The sequence below is a fragment of the Stenella coeruleoalba genome (genome assembly GCF_951394435.1).
Source record: "Stenella coeruleoalba genome assembly, chromosome: 20".
NCBI classification, from domain to species: Eukaryota; Metazoa; Chordata; class Mammalia; order Artiodactyla; family Delphinidae; genus Stenella; species Stenella coeruleoalba.
The window spans coordinates 18,507,786-18,530,343 of NC_137166.1; the positions used below are offsets into that span (position 1 = coordinate 18,507,786).

At 50.0% G+C, this 22,558-nt stretch overlaps 2 protein-coding genes across 4 annotated transcripts in view; one reads left to right on the plus strand and one right to left on the minus strand.

Annotated features, from left to right (window-relative positions):
* The first annotated feature begins 3,500 nt into the window (after positions 1-3,500).
* Positions 3,501-9,255, plus strand: ESRP2 (epithelial splicing regulatory protein 2). 3 transcript variants are annotated; one of them, XM_079906389.1, is made up of 15 exons: positions 3,501-3,728; positions 3,817-3,945; positions 5,361-5,474; positions 5,590-5,704; positions 6,039-6,137; positions 6,360-6,414; positions 6,481-6,591; positions 6,667-6,799; positions 6,878-6,920; positions 7,082-7,383; positions 7,499-7,711; positions 7,818-8,016; positions 8,167-8,353; positions 8,667-8,832; positions 8,909-9,255. In XM_079906389.1, the coding sequence occupies exons 1-15, from the start codon at positions 3,531-3,533 to the stop codon at positions 8,996-8,998; spliced, it is 2,154 nt and encodes a 717-aa protein (XP_079762515.1). In that variant the 5' UTR covers positions 3,501-3,530; the 3' UTR covers positions 8,999-9,255. The 3 variants fall into 3 exon arrangements, with proteins under 3 accessions (XP_079762515.1, XP_079762517.1, XP_079762516.1); XM_079906391.1 differs by having other exon boundaries at positions 8,932-9,255; XM_079906390.1 differs by having other exon boundaries at positions 6,484-6,591.
* A 39-nt stretch (positions 9,256-9,294) lies between these two features.
* Positions 9,295-22,558, minus strand: part of NFATC3 (nuclear factor of activated T cells 3) — a 134,741-nt gene continuing 121,477 nt past the window's right edge. The window contains 1 exon segment of the mRNA XM_079906388.1: positions 9,295-12,841. Within this exon segment, the coding sequence (XP_079762514.1) occupies positions 12,720-12,841 (122 nt within the window). The 3' untranslated portion in view covers positions 9,295-12,719.

A 22,558-nucleotide genomic window follows, 5' to 3' on the forward strand; every position in this document is an offset into this window, starting at 1 on the left:
CAGTCTGTAGACCAGAAGAATCACAGCAGTGTAGAGCACAGTGGTGGGTGAAAGTGGAACAGAGCAGTTTGAGGGCCCTGAAGACCAAGCTTAAAATCCTGGCCTATGTCCAGAGAGCCAGGAGCCTCGAAGACTCTCAAGCGGGAGCTAAGTGGCCTGGGGGGCAGTGTCAAGGGCTTCCCCTTTCACCTGGGGCTTCCTCCGGTTGAGCCTTCCAGTGCCAGCTCCTCCTCCCTGCCCAGCAACACCTGGCTCCGTCTACAGAGTCAGTGCGCCCTCTGGTGGGTACTCAGAGGCTATTCGGCGGCAAAGGCGTGGAGATGCGAACCCCAGGGGAACCTAGTGCGCTTGCTACTCTGGAGGCCTGGGAAGTAAGGAAGGGTCGCAGCTGGCCCAGCTGGGGGCCGCTGACCGCGAGGGTGGGGATGGGCCTGGGCCGGCGAGTGTGGATCGCCAAGCAAGCACCCAGTGTCGAATCCTCTTCGATAGCGGAATATTTCCCAGGAGGGAACAAGGAGGGGGTTTTACACCATTCCTACACGCCCTGGAAGTCCACGAGAAGAGCCACACTCCCCTGGTGAGGAACTCCACCCTGTATCTGCCCAGACTTTCACGTACCTTCGGCTGGAGCGCCGGCTGCCTTAGTAGCAGGCTTCCAAGGGCTGAAGTGAGGATGGGATTCCGCTAGCTTGCGGGCAGGCTCGATGGACCAAGTTCATTTTTCCCAGGTACCCAGAGTACGGTTTGCCGTTGGAGCCTCGCTGATTCCTCCCGCGTACCGTATCTCCGATTCATTCATTCGTGATTCGTGAACACTAGCTAGTAGCGGTGTGGGGCTGGGGGACATTTATCAGTGAAATACAGAAATCTCAAACTACAGTGGGGACCCCTGCTAAGGAGGGATGTGCCTTGAGAGAGGAAAATTTGGAGGGAGGGCAGAGGTTAACTAGGGCAAGGGTGTGTTGGGAGGGGAGAAAAGGGCACAGATGAGACTCTAGTGAAAGGCCCTGTGGCCCCAGGGAAGGTTACTTTTCATGGATACGGGAAGAGAGCTTAGTCAACCATTCATTCATTCTTGAGCTACTACTATGTGCCTGGCAGGCCCAGTGATAGGCTCTGGGGTTGAGCCTTTCCTCCAGGATCTGATATTCTCGCGGGTGGGTGGATGGTGGGGTAGGGAGACAATAAACGATTTATCTTGTTAGTAGCTAGTTTAGTGCTGGCAGAAAGGAGACGAGAGCCGGCTGGGGGACAGGAGTGCGGGTTGTTTAGTATTAATGGTGTGATCTGGGAGGACCCATCTGAAGATGAGTAAGGGAGCTCAGCAAAGCAGGGGGCCTAAGGTTGTTTTAACGAATTTAGTTTTTCAAGAGTCCAAACATCGGGAATTGTCACGTAGGTGGAGGCGGTTGGACAGGTGCACGGGAGTTTTGGGGGAGCCGCCCCACGCTTGGGGTTACTACCCCGCAGGGACCTGTACACGCATGAATGCCTCTCCAATGGGAATGCGCTCAGGACGGCACCTCGAGGGGGAGGCTTCCCCGGGAACCCGGCTTTGAGACCCGCGCTGAAGGAAGAATATGGAAGGGCCCAGCGCGAAGGTCTGAAGGTTGAATGGATGGGGGGACCAGGAAGGGTGAGATTTAGATCAGGTAGCGCCGGGATGGCCCGGGGCTCTGTCGTCTTGGAGCAGAGCCCAGTCTGGAGCCTGACAAGGGGCAATGCACGCCAGGGAAGTTTTAGGAGAGGCTGGGGTGCTGTTGGGGTGAAGTGCAATTAGCTGCAAGGGCGTGGCCGGGAGGAAGGCCCGATTTAGCCTGGCGCTAGCGAGCTCCTGGCTGGGTGGGGAAAGGCCTTAACTCGCAGTTGCGCCCCGCCCACCGAACAAATATTTGACATTCCAAGCTTATCTAGAGGAGGGTGGTACCCGAAGAGCGCATTTCCTCCTCCCCCCGGGCCTGATTGGCTTAGCGCCTCCGGGGGTGGGGTCAAGCGGGTTGGCAGTAGGGTGGCGGTCTTACCAAGGACGGCGGAGCGTGGTCATTCGCCTACACCGCAACGGGAAGGGCTGGTCGCTCGAAACCGCTGGAAACCCAGTCTACTTACGTCTCCCTTCCAGCCGCCGTATCCCGGGCGCCCTCAGTCTGTTTATCCGCCAAATGGGGACGCGGTACAGTTTGAATTAGTGGGCAAGGCCTCGGAGGCGCCTCCTCTACGCCGGGTTCTTTCGCTCCCAGTTGTCTGAAGGTCCGAACGTAGCGCCCAGCTTGTCCGAAAGCGTGAGGTGCGGCTCCCGCCCCAGTTCCGTCTCGGGCTTGGCAACCCTCTGTGTCTGCTCCTGCCGGGCTGGAGCCCCTTCTTCCCGCCGGATTCTTCTTCAGTTTCTCAGTCACATAAACGGGAGAATTCGGGAAAATCCGCGGCGGCCTGGAAACTCGCCGTAAAGGAGCTTCACCAAGCCCGACAGGGCGAAAGTGTGCTGGGAGCCCTCCACGAAGGGCTGTCCGAAGAAGAGATGGAGAATTTGCGGCTCCCTTAGGCACATTGCACTTTTGCCTCTAGCCCCCACCGGCCAGCACGTTCACATCTCCAGGCAACAGGCCTGTTGTCAAGGGGGAAGGGCGAAAAGAGACGGCAGGCCTCACGTGCGGTAGGGGTGAGGCTCCTTGCCGGGACCATCCGGCTCAGCGCCGGGGAGCCGCTCTCGGGAGCTGGGGCCGGGGATGGGGGAGACGCGCTTCTTCCTTCCCCAGCACCGAGGCCTGCGCACCTCCGACCGCTCTTTGGCACCGCAGGCACTTCCTGGAGCCAGGCTAAGGCCCAGCCTTCGCACTTGTGTGCACAAACCCTTTCCACTGACCTCTGGTGAATACTCAAATGGGTTTAATGATCTCTTGTGCTTCCTGCCACCCTCCCCCCACGCCAGTCGACCTCTGGCGACCCCCCTACAAGCCTTTGGGTGATACCTGATAACTCTTACCGGCCCCTTTGACCTTGGGTGACTTCTTTTACCCCTCCAGACCCGCCGTCGTGACCCCCACAGCCTCCAGGCTGCCTCCTGGTGATTTTCACAAGTCCAAAGGACCCTTACGGACTAAAAAAGGCCCCTGGTTTTACTCTTTCCTTAGCGGAGGCCCGGTGGGGGAGCGGAGAGGGAAGGGGGTCGCCGCAGAAGTCAGGCAGGGCCCGCTGGGGGAGCGCGAGCCCAGGCCAGCCTTGTGAGTGTGCGCGTGTAGGGCTAGAGTCTAGCGGCCCTCCCCCATGGTTCCCGGGGGCCGCCCTCGGTCACGTGGCCGGCGGGGCCGACAGGTAACTCGCCCAGAGAGGGCGGGGGCCGGTAGCCGCCCCGCCCCGCGGGGCGCCTTGGGCGGGTCTCAGCAGCGCCCACTGCGGCAGCCGGGCCGCAGGTGCCGCCCATAACACACGGTGTCCCGCCTAAGCCGAAACGCGTCTGCCGTCGGTCGGTGAGTGTGTGCGCTTCGTCGGTCCGCGTGTGTCTGTCTGGTCGAGCACACTCTCCCTCTGCGGCCATGACTCCGCCGCCACCCCAGCCACCGCCCTCAGGCCCGAACCCCGCCGCAGACTCCGCTGCCGACCCCCGTCCCGGGCCTGGACCCCTGGTCGTACTGTTCGGGGCCACGGCGGGTGCGTTGGGGCAGGACCTGGGCTCCGACGAGACCGACTTAATCCTCCTAGTCTGGCAAGTGGTGGAGCCGCGGAGCCGCCAGGTAGGGTGGAAAGAGGGCGGTGGGATCTCCAGGGAGCTTCAGGATCCGAGGGGCGCAGCGGCTGATCGGTATTCCCCGCCGCTCGCAGGTGGGGACATTGCATAAATCGCTGGTACGCGCCGAGGCGGCCGCGCTGAGCCCGCAGTGCCGCGAGGCGAGCGGCCTGAGCGCCGACAGCCTGGCGCGGGCCGAGCCGCTGGACAAGGTGCTGCAGCAGGTGAGCGCTGGGGCCGGGGTGAATGGAGGCCCGGCCGGGCTGCAGGGACATTTCTCGGCGGTAGAGGCGGCAGGAGGCGAGGCCTGGCGCACCACAACCAACTGGCCGGGGCGGTAGGACGGGTTCCTGTTGTTTGAAACTTTCAGCGACTCCCGCGTGTGCGTGTGTCCGCGTGTGCCGGCCATTCCTAGGGGGGCGTCTTTTCAGACTTTCCAGTGGTCCACTCCTACTGAGGGGGTGGAGATGGAGGCTGCGAGACCCCTCCCAGAGTCCCCGGCCTGCGGGAGAGCTAGACTGAGACGCCTCTGGGGACCTGCCCGGCCAGGTCTCTCAGAACAGCAGCCGGAAGCTGAAACGGCCGAGGGGCCCAGACTTGGCCATAGGTCACGGTCCCTGCTGCCTGCGTCCTCGGCCCACCCATCCGCCAGGAAGACGCTGGAGCAGGGGCGTAGGGCGGTTTCTGCCCAGGAGGCAGGCGCCGCCAGGTGTAAGCCGCTCGTCCAGGCCTGTCTCGGCCGGCTGGCCAGGCGTGGGCGCTGTCCGGACCCCGCCTGGAGGCTACCTGCCTCCTGAGTGCAAAGGCCTGGGGTGCCTCCCGGCCCTGGCTGAAGTGGGAGTCGGTTCCCTTTGCTGTTTTTCTTATCTTCATTACTGGGCTCACCCTGTGCCTGACTCTTGAGTGGAATGAGTGAAAGTGCTTTACTAGCACAAGTTCTTTCATCGTCCAACAACTCTGGTGGTTCCTGATGAGGAAACAGGCACAGATTGTAAAGCTGGGGTTAGAAGAGGTTCTTGGGCCTGTGGTTTGTGCTTGTACCAGTTCTCCAGCAGGGATAGAGGATGGGGGAGGGGCAAGGCAGCTTTCCGCCCCCTCTATGAGCAAACAACTCAGTGCCAGCTGGTCGATAAGATCTGGGTCAAAGCTCATGCTGCCCCTGGAGTCCAGGTGTGGAGCTCTGTCAGTTCTGTCCTTGGAGTTTCTCTGCCCCTCAGTTGGTCAGACCTAGGGGCGGGGCTGCCATTGACCATGAGCAGGCTGGCCTCAGGCAGGACTGGGCCTCCCCCACCTGAGAGTGGTGCCTGGTCAGGGACAGGTTTAACCTGCTTTGCCCCGCCCCTTCCCACCTGGCTTGTCCTACTCCACCAGGTGTTTGCTCTGGCCCCATTCCAGACTCCTGGAGTGTGTGTGATGGGGGCTTGGGTGATATGTGACTGCTCCCATTTGGCCTGGAGAAGGTGACAGTGGACTAGGGGAGAAGGAGGACACAGAGCCAGGCCCAACAGGCATAGCCACCTCCTCCCCAGGCAGGGTAGGGCTGAACATCTGGCTGAACCAGCTTTGCAAGCCTGCGCCCTCCCTCCCCCTGCCCGCCTAGCTGTGAGTCCCTCTGTCTCTCTCCGCTCCCTATTCCTAGTTCTCACAGCTGGTGAGCGGGGATGTGGCTTTGCTGGGCGGGGGCCCCTACACGCTCTGCACTGATGGGCAGCAGCTGCTGCGACAGGTCCTGCACCCTGAGGCCTCCAGGAAGGTATGCCACCACTGAGGGCACAACAGGGGGTAGGGTTCCTAGGACCCCTCTTGTCACGGGGGTGGGCAGGGCAGCTCAGTTTCCCCCATTCATCCCCATTCCCATGTGCCCCCAGAACCTGGCGCTCCCCGACACCTTCTTCTCCTTCTACGACCTCCGCAGAGAGTTCCACGTGCAGCACCCGAGCACCCACCCTGCCAGGGACCTCACTGTGGCCACCATGGCACAGGGTATCTGTGACCTAGCAGGATTACGGTGGAGGGGCGGCTGTAGGCTGAATGTCTCTGAGTATGTGCATGCTGGTGGGTTGAATGAACACATGCAAGTTTACATTACCTGCTGAGTCCCTGACTGCATGTCTCTGTGCCTGTGCACATTTGGAATCTGGGCATATGTCTACATATGTCTGGGCTGGGGATCTTTAAGAGGATCCATGAGCTGGGCCAAAACAAATGTGTTTGCCAGGATTCTGCATGTGTCTGTGTAGGGGACTTGAACCTCGGTGGGACATGCTAGTTGCCCTCTCATGCTGGGATTTCCTCACTGTGAGTTCTCTGCTCATAGACTTGGGGCTGGAGACGGATGCCACAGAGGACGATTTTGGGGTGTGGGAAGTGAAGACAATGGTAGCTGTCATCCTCCACCTGCTTGATGGACCCAGCGGTAAGGTTCCTCTCACCACCTTTCACCTGTTCTCAGGGCTGGGTGACTGCCTGCCTATTACTTCCTCCAAGTTCCCCTCCCCATTTTTCACCTCTGAGAGACCACAAGGTGAAAGCCCCTTTGTTACCTCCTCATCCCCCTCAACTGTCCTCTTTTTGCAGCGCTTGGTGGGGAGACCCCCCTCCACCAGACCCTGCTGACCCCCATGCCATCTCCTCTCAGGTCAACTGTTTTCGAAGCCCGAAGTGGTAAAGCAGAAATATGAGACAGGGCCTTGGTGAGTGAGGGGGCAGGGTTGGGGGTGACACCAGCTGGACAGCTCTGACTGAGCCCCGCCCCACAGCAGCAAGGCCGACGTGGTGGACAGCGAGACTGTGGTTCGGGCTCGTGGGCTGCCCTGGCAGTCATCAGACCAGGACGTGGCTAGGTTCTTCACAGGGCTCAATATTGCCAGGTGGGTACAGCAGCACGGGTGGACCCAGGAGGGCAGGCCTACCCAGGAGGCACTAACGCAGCACTGGCTCCACAGGGGTGGTGTAGCACTGTGCCTCAATGCCCAGGGCCGCAGAAATGGTGAGGCCCTCATCCGTTTTGTGGACAGCGAGCAGCGGGACCTAGCACTGCAGAGACACAAGCACCACATGGGTGTCCGCTATATTGAGGTGGGGCTCTGGGCTTGGGAGTGGAGCAGGGCAGAGCTGAGGGCAGGCAAGCATGAAACTCATGGGCTGTTCCCACAGGTATATAAAGCAACAGGAGAGGAGTTTGTAAAGATCGCAGGGGGTGAGTGTGCTCCCAACAGCATCTAGATCCCCCTGGTTCTTGATCCATGTCCTGCTTCCCCGACGCCCCTTGCCTTTCTGCTCCCATGTGTGCTAGGTGTGGGTGGGTATTTGGAAGGGCACAAATGAAGTCAGTAGGTGACTCCCACGCCCCCCACCAAGGCACTTCACTAGAGGTGGCTCGTTTCCTGTCACGGGAAGACCAAGTGATCCTGCGGCTGCGGGGACTGCCCTTCTCGGCTGGGCCAGCAGATGTGCTAGGCTTCCTGGGGCCAGAGTGCCCAGTGACTGGGGGTGCCGATGGGCTGCTCTTTGTGCGCCACCCTGACGGCCGGCCCACTGGTGATGCCTTTGCCCTCTTCGCCTGTGAGGAGCTGGCACAGGCTGCATTACGCAGGCATAAGGGCACGCTGGGTAAGCGATACATTGAACTCTTCCGGAGCACTGCAGCCGAGGTGCAGCAGGTGAGCCACCCAGGGCTCCCCCTACCCCCGTGTGCTTCTCCAGGGTGTCCCTTCCATGCCCTCCTTGGCCCTGCCCTACTTGGCATAACCAGCCTGCTGCTTCCTTCCTTACTAGGTCCTGAACCGCTATGCCTCCAGCCCACTCCTTCCCACACTGACTGCTCCACTGCTGCCTATCCCCTTCCCACTGGCAGCTGGGACCGGGAGAGACTGTGTACGCCTTCGAGGCCTGCCCTACACAGCCACCATCGAAGACATCCTAAGCTTTCTGGGGGAGGCAGCGGCTGACATTCGGCCCCATGGTGTGCACATGGTACTCAACCAGCAGGTAAAGCTGCGTCCAGTGGGGGAACACACTTAGTTACAGAGGGGTGTGTGATTGGGAGGAAGGCATTTTTGTACACGACAGACTGCTTACAAGATGGTGTGCACAGGGCCGGCCGTCGGGTGATGCCTTCATCCAGATGACATCAGCAGAGCGGGCCCTAGCTGCTGCTCAGCGTTGCCATAAGAAAGCAATGAAGGAACGCTATGTGGAGGTGGTCCCCTGCTCCACAGAGGAGATGAGCCATGTCCTGATGGGGGGCACCTTGGGCCGCAGTGGCATGTCCCCTCCACCCTGCAAGCTGCCCTGTGAGTGTCCCAGGGGGCTGGGGAAGAAGGAGGCATGTGGGGGCCAGGATGTTATAACCCTCACTTTCTACGGTGGGGACTCCCTTCTGGCTGCCCCACCCAGGGCAGTGCTGGGCTCCCTGCAGATACGCTCTCTACTTCTGCCTCTAGGCCTCTCACCGCCCACCTACGCCACCTTCCAGGCCACCCCAACACTCATTCCCACTGAGACAGCAGCTCTGTATCCCTCTTCAGCACTGCTCCCAGCCGCCAGGGTGCCCGCTGCACCCACCCCGGTTGCCTACTACCCAGGGCCAGCCACTCAACTCTACATGAACTACACAGCTTACTACCCCAGGTACCCTGCTGCTAAGATTACTTCACAGTCTTGCCCCCTTGTCCTGGTTTGGGGGAGGATCATGATCCCCTTCCTGGGCCAAATAACTCAAGGTCTGCTGGAACTTCGACTTTACTCTGAGACAAGGGAGTGACAGATGTGGGCTGCCTGATGCCATCTACAAACTAGAACAGAGATGACTCTGTAGAGACAGGGGTATTAGGGAGGAGGAAATGAACCAAACACAAGGCAGAGGCAAGGGAAGAGGCAGGTAGGTCTTGGTCTAGGCCACAGGTGGCACTGCACTACTAAATCCCTGCCTTTCCTACCCTAGCCCCCCAGTCTCCCCCACCACTGTGGGCTACCTCACCACACCCCCTGCTGCCCTGGCCTCTGCTCCCACCTCAGTGTTGTCCCAGCCAGGAGCCCTGGTCCGTATGCAGGGTGTCCCATACACAGCTGGTATGAAGGATCTGCTCAGCATCTTCCAGGCCTACCAGGTGAGGTGTGGCTGGAGGGCTTGGGAACCTGGCTGAGCCTGGAGCTCCCTGCCTAAATAATCTGTCACTTCTGCAGCTAGCCCCTGATGACTACACCAGTCTGATGCCTGTTGGTGACCCACCTCGCACTGTGCTACAGGCCCCCAAAGAATGGGTGTGTTTGTAGGTGAGGGAGCCAGGAGGTAAGAGCTGGCTGATGTCCTCAGCTAACAGGACTCTCCTGCATCCAGAGAACCAGCGCCCTCAACCTGGTTGGTAGCTTCTTTCTGGCTTGTCAAAATTCTCAGAAAGCCCCCAGAGGAGCTCAAGCCCCAGCTCCATCCCCCCTACTTATTACTCTGCGTGTTCATCCCAAAGATGATGGCTGGACCCTGAATGCAGGGCTGGGGGTGGAATGTCACCACCCTGCTCCCAGTGGTCTGATCTGGGCCTCTTAAGTAGCAGAGAGCCTTTGTTCTGTTTTGGCTATGGTCCATGCCTACAGATTCCATAGGGCTGATGTCCACAGCAGGCTTGCTTTCTTTTTAAAAAATGTAAACCCTGGTGCCTTCAGCGTATGACTCCAGGGGGCTTCTGAGTAAAGATCCCAATGTTCTACCTTCCCCTGTCCCTTCTGGTGGGGGGCAGAGAGCGCTGGCCCCAGTCCCCAGGATACTGACCTCCATGGTCACATTGCACCAGGGGTGGTCCCACCTAAGGATGCTAGCCCCCCTCTAGCTTGACACAAAGAATAACAGATGGCAAAAATCACAGGCTGTTTTGATGGACTGCATTGCAATATCCTCAGAGGACAATAGGGGGCAGGAGGCCCTCACACAAAAACTCAGGCTTGACTTTTAAAGGGACTTCTGCCTACTTTTCATGCACACCTTGGGCAGGTCAGTTGTCCTGAACTCAGCAGACACCTTGGAATGTCCTTTGCACCCATTAGAGGGTGCTGAACTGAAGCTTCGGAAGGAATTTGGAACTCTACCCTCTCCTCCGTAAAATAAACAAAGGTTCCCAACCAAGTGGACTTTTTAAAAGCCAAAGTGCCCTTCACTTTGGCACAGAGTGAGGGGCTCCACACCAGCCCTATGCAGAGGAACACTCAGGCAGATTTCAAGGAGACTGTTGACCTGTCACCGTTTATTATTTCAGCACTGTAACTGAGGAGCCTGAATTGCTGGCTCTTCTTCCCTTTGTATTTGTGTAAGGAGCACTGTACTCCTATAAAAGGTTTTAAAATACAAAATGTACAAGAAAACACAATGTCAAGTGCTGTAAACATAACTGAGAATCAGTTCCTTAATTGAACATCATCCATTTTATAAAATACAAGGTTTCAACTTGAACCCATCTGAACCTTACAGATGACCATCTGTTCTGATTATCAAAAACAGGGCTTTACAGCCAGACTCAGCAGAGCTCTGGTGATAGTGGCTAACCCTGGGCAGGGGTGGGTTGCACCCCGGGCAGCAGCACCACACTTGAACCCAAAAACATCTGTTCCTAGCTGTTTTCAGCCACGTTTCTCTGTGCATCTCCAGTAAGCAGAAGGCTGCTCATCCCATTCCTCAACCCAAGATATAGCATGGGTTGGAGGGGGAAGGGGTGGGTCCTAGCACATGCCCAGTTGCTCAGTGCTGTTACTAGAAATCAATTTGCATAGTCCAATGGATGTGTGCTGTAACACCACTATGTTGCACAAAAATTAAGGTATTTATCTACAAAACCAAAAAATACTGTCTTTTACACCAAAGCTTTTACAAAGCTGATACAAAACTGCTTACATAGTATACAAAGCTCTATTTTAAAATTTAATTTTTATTTTAAATAGGAAAGAGCATTTCTAGTGCTACAGGCATCAAGGTATTTAAAAGGCATCAAAATTTGGTGCATAGCAACTCTGTATCATAGAGGCTTTTATTCTTGAGGGCAGCAGAGCAACCCCCAAAGGGTCTTGCAAGGGAAGCTCTTGCAAGAACCCCATGTGAGGCAGCTACACCAGGGACAAGAGGGTGGAGGCAAGTCTGGCCAACTCTCTGGAACTTCATCTAAAGGCGGCCAGCCACCGCAAACCCTCCAAAGGAAACTCTGGGCTTCCAACCACAGGCCCTGAAGCAAATCTCACTATCCACACTGTGACACAAAACTCACTTTCAAAGAAAATGTGACAACACCAGGCTCCAAGAAGGACTAGAGTGATTTGCTGAAGTACAAGCATTTTTTTCTAACTAATTTTAGGGAGAAATCTAAAACATCATGGATTAAAGGGAAAAAAAAAAAAAAAAAAGGACCTTACTTCCTCATCCTGGGTCAATAGCTCCTAACTGGTTGACTAGAGGTGGTAGGCAATGAGCTGGCTCCCTCCACCCAGGCCTCACTTGGCCTCAGTAGACAGTCCTGGCATCTAGGACCCACAATCCCCTGCAATAATAGCATCAAGCCTTTGACCAGCCCAGCACACTGTCTCACATGTAGGCACTCAGAAAATTTGCTTCCTGAATAAAAGTACATTTCATTTGAAAACATACTGCAAACTTCAGGGGTGTTGAAATAGGCCCAAGCCTTGGAACAGGAAACTAATCCCATTAAGGGGAGGGGTAAGGGCAAGGTTTGAAAAGAGCACCCAAGTCGGGCACCTCCTTTGGTAGACAGCAGGCTGGAGTTTCTTGCTGGCCCCGCCTTGGGCACCAGCCTTACCAGCAGCACCACCAGGACATCTTTGGTGTGGAGGGTCAGGTTTAGAATGCTATCTCAGTTTTGGAATTGCCTCAAAGCCTTTTAGAAAAAGGCTGTTTTTTAGGCCATGCAGATGGGAGGGTAGGCCAGAATCATTTTAGGCTGTAAACAGAATGAGGGAAAAGCCTTCCATGCCAGTGTAAATCTTAAATGCGTCCCATCTGGAATCCTGAATGTTCTCTGCTCCTGTCTTGAAGCATAGCTCATTTGTACTTAGCTTCTGACACAGCCTGGCCTCTAGAGAAGCTAGAAGCAGCAAATTTGCCTAAACAAATCATCACAAGATTGTGGCAGCCAAATGCAGATGCTTCCACTTGGAAAAGGTCTGGGACCAGAGGACACAAAAGGGAAGAGTACTCCACAGTCTACCTGTATGTAGGATGGCAGGAAATTAAAGCTACCAAGCTAAGAAACCCCACCTTTCAAAGTTCCCTTACATGTAGTTATCTTACCCAAGGCCCTGAGGAAAAAAAGCAATTTCAACATGGAGACAGCATGGAGAGATTGCAGGAAGATTACCTAGAAAGTTACAAAAATGCTATGCTCTGGAATGTCATTGTATATTCCAACACTTCAATGATTGGAATGGTGTCATTTTATCTAACAGTTTACTTTTATAAAGAGGTATGAGCTACATTTGGCTTTACTTCCTATGAATCTATGAAAGGCTTCAGGACACATGCTGAGTTTCCGAGGCATAGGTGTGGGCTTGGGGGAATAATTTTTTTTTAATGTTTGCCTCTGGAAGGTTTTATCAAAAGTTTCTACTTTAAAAATATCATCAAAGCTAAAGAGTCCTTCAAATGACAATAAAGCAGTACAAATCACCAATCCTAGCTAAGCAACCAGATCACCTGCAAAAGCAGCACCTCTGAAATGGAGAGCCTGCTGCATTCACACTCAAAGCACCCATCATATAAAAGTATCCTATTTAAATATAAAAAGCAAAGCTCATTTCCCCAAAGATCAGACAGCCTGTGCTGCTCCTGTTCTTTTACAAAATCTACACAAGGCCTGAGTTGGAGGAATGCTGCTTTCCCCACATATGGTGATCCCAACTCCTGGCTCCATCCTGAAGGTTGCAGAGTTGGAAGCCCAAGGTCCAAAGAGAGAAACATGCTGAGAAGTACATGATGGTGGACACAAGGCTGCAGTGAACGCTGTTAGAGCCCGTCGGATCTTCCTAAATCCAGGGAATCAGGACCTGGGAGGGGAGCCTGCCTGCTCGCCCCTGTTCCTTGGGAAACAGAAATCTGGGACATGTCTCTCCCAATTACCTCGTTCACTGAAAAACAAGAAAGGGAAGAGTGATTAGTGACCTCTGTGTGACTGACCATATGATGCTCAATGCCAAGCACTATTTCAAAGACATTTTTTCCCTTTCCATTGCTTTCTATAAAGATAAAGGCAGTGCTTGAAGTCTGCTCTTGAACTGGATGGCAACATCACTCCAAAAGTTGTTCCAGACCCCCCCCCCCCACCTTTCAGTTCAATTTTGTTTGGGAAGGGGAATGGCTGAAGGAAATGGTAAACGTTCTTACCCTCACTCTAAAGGCTCTTGCTCTAGCAGAGGATAGGATACTTTTGAAATGTGTTCACCTTAATCTAACTTTTCCTTAATTTCATCCTTTTAGGAGGGTTTTCCCTTTCTGATTCCTGCACTGCACCTGTATATAAAGTAAATGAAAATAAGTGCTTTGATGAGAGTAAACCACTGAGATTTGGGGGTTATTTTGTTACCCTATGCTAATGCAAACATCCTTTATCATGTGGGGGCATTTGTATTATTTCTGATCCTTTCAGAACAGGCTCTTGATTTTGTTGGTTTCTATGATGTGCCAAGCACCTCAGGAAGCACCACAGTCTTCTGTGAGGTCCAGTGCAAAGAGTTTTAATCTTAAGGAGCCAACATAGACGGGAACACCCCAAATAAGAAACTTTAGTTCTCTCACCATGAGAACTCTTTGCTTTGAAATGAAAATTCTTTGCTTTATCAACTAAAGATTCTATTCTAATTCCACTCCTAGGCATATACTCAAGAGAACTGAACACATACATCCATATAAAAACTTGTACTCAAATGTTCATACCAGCATTATTCATAATAGCTCCAAAGTGGAAATAACCCAAACGTCTACCATTAATGAATGAATAAACAAAATGTGGTCTATTCCACAAAATGAAATATTATTCAGTCTTAAAAAAAGAATGAAGTTCTAATACATGCTACAACATGGATGAACCTTGAAAACATGCTAAGTGAAAGAAGCCAAACACAAAACATCATATATTGTTTGATTCCATTTATATAAAATGGCCAGAACTGACAGAAAATAAATAGATGGTTGCCAGGAGTAATGGGAAGGAAGGAATGGGGAGTGACTGCTCAGGGGTATGGGGTTTCTTTCTGGAGTAATGAAAATGTGTAAAAATTAGATACTGATGATGATTGCACAACTCTATGAATATACTAAAAAACCAATGAACTGTGTATTTTCAAGGATGAATTTTATAGTAATGAATTATATCTCAATACAGCTGTTATAAACAAAAATAGACCAAGACAAAAAAAAATCTCTATAATTAGCATTTGAAGTGATCATAGAGCAAAGGAGACACTAATGATTGTTTAAGAAATCTTCAAGGACTTCTCTGGTGGTGCAGTTGTTAAGAATCCGCCTGCCAATGCAGGGGACACAGGTTCAAGCCCTGGTCCGGGAAGATCCCACATGTCGCGGAGCAACTAAGCCTGTGTGCCACAATGACTGAGCCTGCACTCTAGAGCCCGCGAGCCACAACTACTGAGCCTACGTGCCACAACTACTGAAGCCCGCGTGCCTAAAGCCCGTGCTCCACAACAAAAGAAGCCACCACAATGAGAAGCCCATGCACTGCAACAAAGAGTAGCCCCCACTTGCCGTAACTAGAGAGAAAGCACACGTGCAGCAACAGAGACCCAACGCAGCCAAAAAAAAGAAAAAAAGAAAAGATTAAAAAAAGGAAAAGAGGACTTCCCTGGTGGCACAGTGGTTAAGAACCTGCCTGCCAATGCAGGGGACACAGGTTCAGGCCCTGGTCCGGGAAGATCCCACACGCCGTGGAGCAACTAAGCCTGTGTCCCACAACTACTGAGCCTACACTCTAGAGCCCACGTGCCACAACTACTGAGCCTGTGTGCCACAACTACTGAAGCCCACGTGCCTAGAGCCTATGCTCCGCAACAAGAGAAGCCACCACAGTGAGAAGCCTGTCCACCGCAACGAAGAGTAGCCCCCACTCGCCACAACTAGATAAAGCCTGTGCAGCAACGAAGACCCAGCGCAGCCAAAAATAAATAAATAAATTTAAAAAAAAGAAAAGAAATAGCTTCAAACCCCTTTAAAAAAATCTTCAAATATTAACATCTAATCTTTTTTTAAAATTAATTAATTAGTTAATTTTTTGGGCTGTGTTGGGTCTTCACTTCCGTGCGAGGGCTTTCTCTAGTTGCGGCGAGCGGGGGCCACTCTTCATCGCGGTGTGCAGGCCTCTCACTGTCGCGGCCTCTCTTGTCGCGGAGCACAGGCTCCAGACGCGCAGGCTCAGTAGCTGTGGCTCACGGGCCCAGTTGCTCCGCGGCATGTGGGATCTTCCTGGACCAGGGCTCGAACCCGTGTCCCCTGAACTGGCAGGCAGAATCTCAACCACTGCGCCACCAGGGAAGCCCCCCATCCAATCTTTTTATTGTTTAGGTAGTTAAGAAAAAATTCTTCAAACTCATATACTCATCATGGCTATAAGGAGAATGGAACTAACATTCGCTCCACAAATATTTACTGGGTATCCATGGGTTAACTTTACAATCGAAATTTATATCTTATTTCAGTTAAATCTTCACATTATTTTAAGATCACTATTACCCCACTTTACATATCAGTTAACAGAGGCTTTGCCAGTTCACACAATTTTCTTAGTAAATGGTAGAATCAGTTTCAAAACACCTGTTCAACTTCTTGAAGGCCAAAAGAGTAGAAGAGCATGGAAATCATTTAGACAAAGATAATGCAAAGGACCTGGACAAATGTGGTGCTCACAGTGAGTGTGGTGATGGTCAGAAGAGGGAAAGAGGAAAGGATTGATTCGCCACTACCACCAACGTTTTAAGTCTAGGAAGAATAGTGCTGTCACTACTGGAAATTAGCTGAGGAGGAATATAGAGGAGGAAGGTGGTAGGTTAGGTCTGGAATTGGATTTGGAAATTAGAACATCCAAATGGAAAAATCCTATGGGTAAGGGACTACACTCAATGGTCAGAGCAAGAAGAGATGTATGTACCTTCTTACTAGAGACCTGGAAGTATGGGAGCAGTTTCATAGTTCCACTGAGGAGCAAAAGGCTGAAGAAAAAGTGGGAGTAGCCTTGTGATCTGATGAGAAAATAGGACCTGGGAGAGCAAATATGTAAGCAAAGGAATGGCCTGGAAATTAGGTTTAGCTTGAATACAGGCTCTGCCACTAATTCCATGTGTGTCCTTGGACAAATTACTTCATATATCTAAGACTCCCATTTCCTTAGCTATACAATGATGGTGTTAAACTAATAAGGTCTCTTTAACTGTAGAAGTCCGTGATTTGTCATCAGACAAATTTTCAAGTGGCAGTACTCAGAAGGGCAAAGAAGTGAAGGATAAAAATTTGGCTTGGGCTTCCCTGGTGGCGCAGTGGTTGAGAGTCCGTGTGCCGAGGCAGGGGACAAGGGTTTGTGCCCCAGTCCAGGAAGATCCCACATGCCACGGAGCGGCTAGGCCCGTGAGCCATGGCCGCTGAGCCTGCACGTCTGGCGCCTGTGCTCCGCAACAGGAGAGGCCACAACAGTGAGAGGCCCGCGTACCGCAAAAAAAAAAAAAAGGAAGTGGGACTAGTAAAGCAATTATATTCCAATAAAGATGTTAAAAAAATTTTTTTTTAGGGCTTCCCTGGTGGCGCAGTGGTTGGGAGTCCGCCTGCCGATACAGGGGGCGCGGGTTCGTGCCCCGGTCCGGGAGGATCCTGTGTGCCGCGGAGCGGCTGGGCCCGTGAGCCATGGCCGCTGGGCCTGCGCGTCCGGAGCCTGTGCTCCGCAACGGGAGAGGCCGCAGCAGTGAGAGGCCCTCGTACCGCAAAAAAAAAAAAAAAAAAAAAAAAAAAAAAATTTTTTTTTAAAGTGAGGCAAAGAAGTAGGAGTAGAAGCTAAAGGAATCTAACTACAAAAGGATGAAGATTAAGCAGTGTTGGCTAGCTCTAATAATCACTAATTGAGATCAATTTTTGAAGGTCATTGGTACAGACTTATGAAGGTCTTTGTCAGATAGAGGATGCTTTTCAAGTAAATTTTCCAGGCTAGGATTTATTGACCATTCATGACGGTTTGCAAAGAAGGATAGAATTAATCTAAACTGACTCCTGACTGCTAGAAATAACTCACTGAGATAGTTTCTATGTAAATGAAAACTTATGGGGATACTCTGCATAACAATACATTTTCTCTTCAGTTTCCTCATAAGTATAATGGAGACTTTTTTAAAACCTCTTATATAGTAAATAAAGGGACATAAATAGACAAGGCAGCCTTTGGCACCTCTGTCATAACAAGGGAGCAGTGTTTTCAGTGTAGATTCTATGTGTGGGTCTATGGGATAGTCTCCTGCTAAGAAAGAGCACAAGGATGGCCCGTGATCTCTGTGCATGGCCTCTAACACTACTCATCGCATTAGATTATCAGTAGGCATCAGTATTACCTGTCTCTTGAATAGCCTGTGAACTCCTGAAGGACAAGGACTTTACTACCGAGGAAACATCAATTTCTAATGACTGAATAAATGGATCATAATCCAGTACAATTACTTGGAAGCTATTTGGAATAGTACCCTGAAAGTTCATTAGGTGGTGGGGTTGGAAAGGGACCAGAGAATGTTATTAAGACTAACACAAGGCATCTGATTTTGATTTTGGCAGTGTCTATTTTAAACAGGTCTCACAGCAGCAGTGGCAAAAAGCCAAATATAGAATCAAGTACCCAGCTCACATTCAAGTCATCTTTCCTGTCGCTTATTCCTTCCAAAGACGGTAACTTCAGAGATGTTCCAGGCTGCCATTAAACACACCTTTTTCAAATCTTGTCTCATTGTTCAAGTTTTAAAACAAGATGATTAAAAATGGTGCTTGGGCTTCCCTGGTGGCGCAGTGGTTGAGAATCTGCCTGCTAATGCAGGGGACACGGGTTCGAGCCCTGGTCTGGGAAGATCCCACATGCCGCGGAGCAACTAGGCCCGTGAGCCACAACTACTGAGCCTGCGCGTCTGGAGCCTGTGCTCTGCGACAAGAGAGGCCGCAATAGTGAGAGGCCCGCGCACCGCGATGAAGAGTGGCCCCCGCTTGCCACAACTAGAGAAAGCCCTCGCACAGAAACGAAGACCCAACACAGCCAAAAATAAAATAAATAAATAAATAATAATTAAAAAAAAAATGGTGCTTTATCATCATCGAAAACCATGTGATATATTTTTTTCCTGTGTCTTTATGAGGAAGTCAATGCTTACATTTTCTTGAGGATGAGGGTCTATAACAAACACTATCCACTCACTTACCAAGTACACTTTGATGATAAGGATAAACACATCATTTTCTGAAGAAGTCGGGTGGTGACCTTTATAGCAAAAGCCTGATCGAAGGTATGTTATCTCTGTTCCCCCTTACCAAAGTTCTGCTGTTCTTTTGCCTAGTGTGCGTAACCTCACTTAGTTAAACCAACCTGCAAGGTTCCTGACAGTTCAGGATTTTAAGACTAGGATAAAGCTAAGAACATTTTCCACAAAGAAGCACTCAAGCCAACTATACTCAAATATACTTTAACATATAATAATCAGAGAGTAGATTTAAGTTCCAAAAGGGCAAGGAACTTGTCTATCTTGTTCTCCATTGACTCCTTAGTGCTTGGTAAATATTGAGTGCTGATTAAAATTATGTGCCAATTGAATCTTTAATGTAATATGGGACTTGGCAACACAACAACAAAAATTATGCTCAAATAATAGCTACTGAATACAAATTTTAGGCCAGGGAGTCAGAACTGTAACAAAGCAGTCCCTTCACCATCCTTTAGCAATAACTTGAGCACAGTGTGGTATCCAAGCCCACTGCTCTCCTTTGCCCCCTCACTTCACACTTAGCCTGGGGGCTCTGGGCTCTGGCTCCCACCTCTGGGTTCCTAAGATAGCCTTCTAATGTGACTGGCCAAACTTTGTCAACTTGAGCAAATTAAAATTATTACTGGTAAGCAAATCTATAATGTAATTTACATGTAAATCATTAGCAATCTTGATAAATACAGTACTAATTTCTTTTTTTTGCGGTACGCGGGCCTCTCACTGCTGTGGCCTCTCCCGTTGCGGAGCACAAGCTCCAGACACGCAGGCTCAGCGGCCATGGCTCACGGGCCCAGCCACTCCGCGGCATGTGGCATCTCCCCGGACCGGGGCACGAACCCGTGTCCCCTGCATCGGCAGGCAAACTCTCAACCATGGCGCCACCAGGGAAGCCCAGTACTAATTTCTTTAAAAAATTAGTGCTTGCAATTTTCACTTCCTTTTGAATGTATATATGCATGAATTTATTGATTTATTTAAGTCCTACTCCACAAAGCATGTGAGTTGGCTTTATTTTTTTTTCACGAATTTAAGGTAAAAACATAAGGAGTTGTTTATGCCCCTACTGTACAATTTTATCACTTCCCCCCTATAAAGAGTAAAGTGAATTAAAAGCCTAGAACAAGGGTCAACAGCCCTCAACACCCGTGGTAACAGGTTATGTAGGTCACAGCATTTGGCCTACTTGTGGCAGCTACCGTCCTTGACTCCCATTACCCCAACACCTGGCTTGCCACAACAGAAGTAGTCAGAGCCATCAGCAGTATGTGCTGTAAGAAAAAACAAATTTCTTTTTTAATCCAAGAGATGTTCAAATTAACAGTCCACTGTAATGCTATCTGTACACACAAGAATGAGGTGTTTGAGTAACGGCCTCTTATTTAGAGCTATTTCCAATGCTTACAGATTCAGAGTTAGAGCTGGCAAGCATGGTAGGGTATGAAATCTCACCACCAGGTGGAGGGGCAGGGCAACCCAGGGCACTGCCTTTGGAATAGGCGGATGCACATTGTCAAACACACAAAAGTTCAAAGGGCCTTCATAACTAGCATCTGAGCACCTTGATCACTTTTGTAAAGTATTTTTTGGTATAATCAGTCTCCATTTATGTATACTATTTCATTTTAAAGCTGCAATGAACATTCATCAAAGTTTAGCAAATTCATCTTTTCTTCCTTTCCTTACACCCCAAGATTAAAGGTATAATTCATTCTCTGGGTGAACAATTTTATGGAGATATTATTTTTTATAAAATGAAGGCCATATATAAGTATAATCATTTTCTGAATTTCACTTGAAATGAAGAAATAAGAGAAATTTGGAAGTAAAGGAATAGAAATTATTTTAAATGTATGAGAAACTAGTATTACTTTATGGTTTATTACTCTATAAGCATAGTTTCCCTAAGATTTACTTTTAGGTTATTAGATAAGTTATAAGAATACCATCTAGGGCTTCCCTGGTGGTGCAGTGGTTGAAAGTCCGCCTGCTGATGCAGGGGACACGGGTTCGTGCCCCGGTCTGGGAAGATCCCACATGCCGTGGAGCGGCTGGGCCCGTGAGCCATGGCCGCTGAGCCTGCGCGTCCAGAGCCTGTGCTCCGCAACGGGAGAGGCCACAACAGTGAGAGGCCCGCGAACCGCAAAAAAAAAAAAAAAAAAAAGAATACCATCTAAATGAAATACATAAAATACTGAATTCAACTATTTATAGAATGAGCTGAAGAATTAATTTACATTTATCAAAATCTGATTAATTTGCCTTTTCGGGCTGAAGACAGAAAAAAGTTCCTGAAAACTTAGAAGGTACCTATGGTAGACTGCTAAATGTCCTAATTCATTCTTCTCTAGTAATTGAGTTTAACTAGTCACAGGGCCACTCAGCTACAGACTACACATTTCCTGGCTTCCCTTTTGTAGCAAGGTATGACCATGTAACTTGCTTTCTCTAATTAAGTGTGAGTAAAAGTGATGTGTGCATCTTCCTCATCACTTGCTCAGTAACCTCTTCCCCTCCTTTTCATACCCCTTGCTTTGGGCTAAGACTCAGTCAACGTGGTGACTCTGCTTTGACAATACCTAAAGAGGTAGAGGAACTAAATGAAACAGGAATCCTGATCTCTGAATTACCGTAAGGTGTGAGAGAAAATTCCAGTGTAGTTAAGCCACTGTATTTTGGGATCTATGTTATAATAACCTAGCTTACATTATTAACAAAAATAAAACTCACCACCATAAAGGTAAGACAGAAAGAATATTCAAGCATTTTAAGCAAGAACCAAGATAACCAGCTTGAGCTCTATCATAACAAGTTTTTAACTAAGTTATTTTATTCTATTCTATTCCATTCCATTCCATTCCATTCTATTCTATTCTATTCTATTTTTTGGCCGCGTTGTGCGGTTTGCAGGATCTTAGTTCCCTGACCAGGGATTGAACCCGGGCCCCAGCAGTGAAAGCACCAAGTCCTAACCACTGGACCGCCAGGGAATTCCCTAAGTTATTTTAAGTTTTACACCGAACTCTAGATAGCTTCCAACCATAGGACAGATTGAAAATTACATGCACAATGATCAGAAGATACCCTTCACTTTTAACATTAGATTTAATACTACTAAAGGGAAATTATGACACTTTTTTCCACAACTGACTGAGGGGGAGATTAAGGATCCTTTCTTTCTTTCTGTTATTAAGGATCCTTTCTTTCTAAGAAACCTCTTATATATGTGATACTATACTAAGTGTCATACAGATCTTTCCTCTAGAAAAAGTTGTAACTCAAAACATTCTACAAACATTAAGTCTCCAGCTGAGTAAACAGTACACAGTTACTTGAAAGTATATTCAAGTATCAGCACGTATGTTTTTGTATCAGTAAAAACTGAAATGTGGGGGGAAAAAAACCCAAAAACAAAAAACTTATTTTCAACTTAGGTTAAGAGGTGAGATTCTGGGGACTTCCCTGGAGGCGCAGTGGTTAAGAATCCGCCTGCCAATGCAGGGGGCATGGGTTTGAGCCCTGGTCCAGGAAGATCCCACATGCTGCGGAGCAACTAAGCCCGTGAGCCACAACTATTGAGCCAGCGCTCTAGAGCCCGCGAGCCACAACTACTGAAGCCCGCGCGCCTAGAACCGAGCTCTGCAACAGGAGAAGCCACCGCAATGAGAAGCCTGCACACTGCAACGAAGAGTAGCTCGCGCTCACCGCAACTAGAGAAAGCCTGCGCACGGCAACAAAGACCCAACACAACCCAAAATAAATAAATTTTAAAAAACGGATGTGGAATTCTGAATTTTAGGCCTATCAGAAGACTGTCCTTTTCCTTATTTTTTTACATTTTGTACATTTTCTCTGAGTAATCTTGTCCATTTCTATATACTGTACTGTTGACTCCCACATCTGTTGTCTCCAGGGCCCAAACCTGAGCTCCAGAGCTGTAAACCCACATGACTCATTCCACACCTATGCTACGAATCCCACATGCTTGCCTCTTCAAGATCTTGCCCCACAAATTTCCTGCACTCTTCTCTTTAATCAATCTACTCACCAACCCTCTCCTCCTGGATTCTTTTCATCATTGCTTAAATATGGGTAAGTCTCTATCTCAAACAAGCAAGTGAGCAAACAAATAAAAACCCTAGACCCCACATGGCCCTCTATATCTAATTTCTTTCTTTCATTGTTTAACATCTTAAAGGAGTTATCTACACTGCCTGCTGTTTCTCTATTCTTACCTCCTGTTCATTCCTTAGTCATCCATTGGTCCCTTCACTCCACAGAAACATTTCTTACCAAGATCACTAGTGACCAAATTGTTGCTTCATACACAAGAAGGGCAGT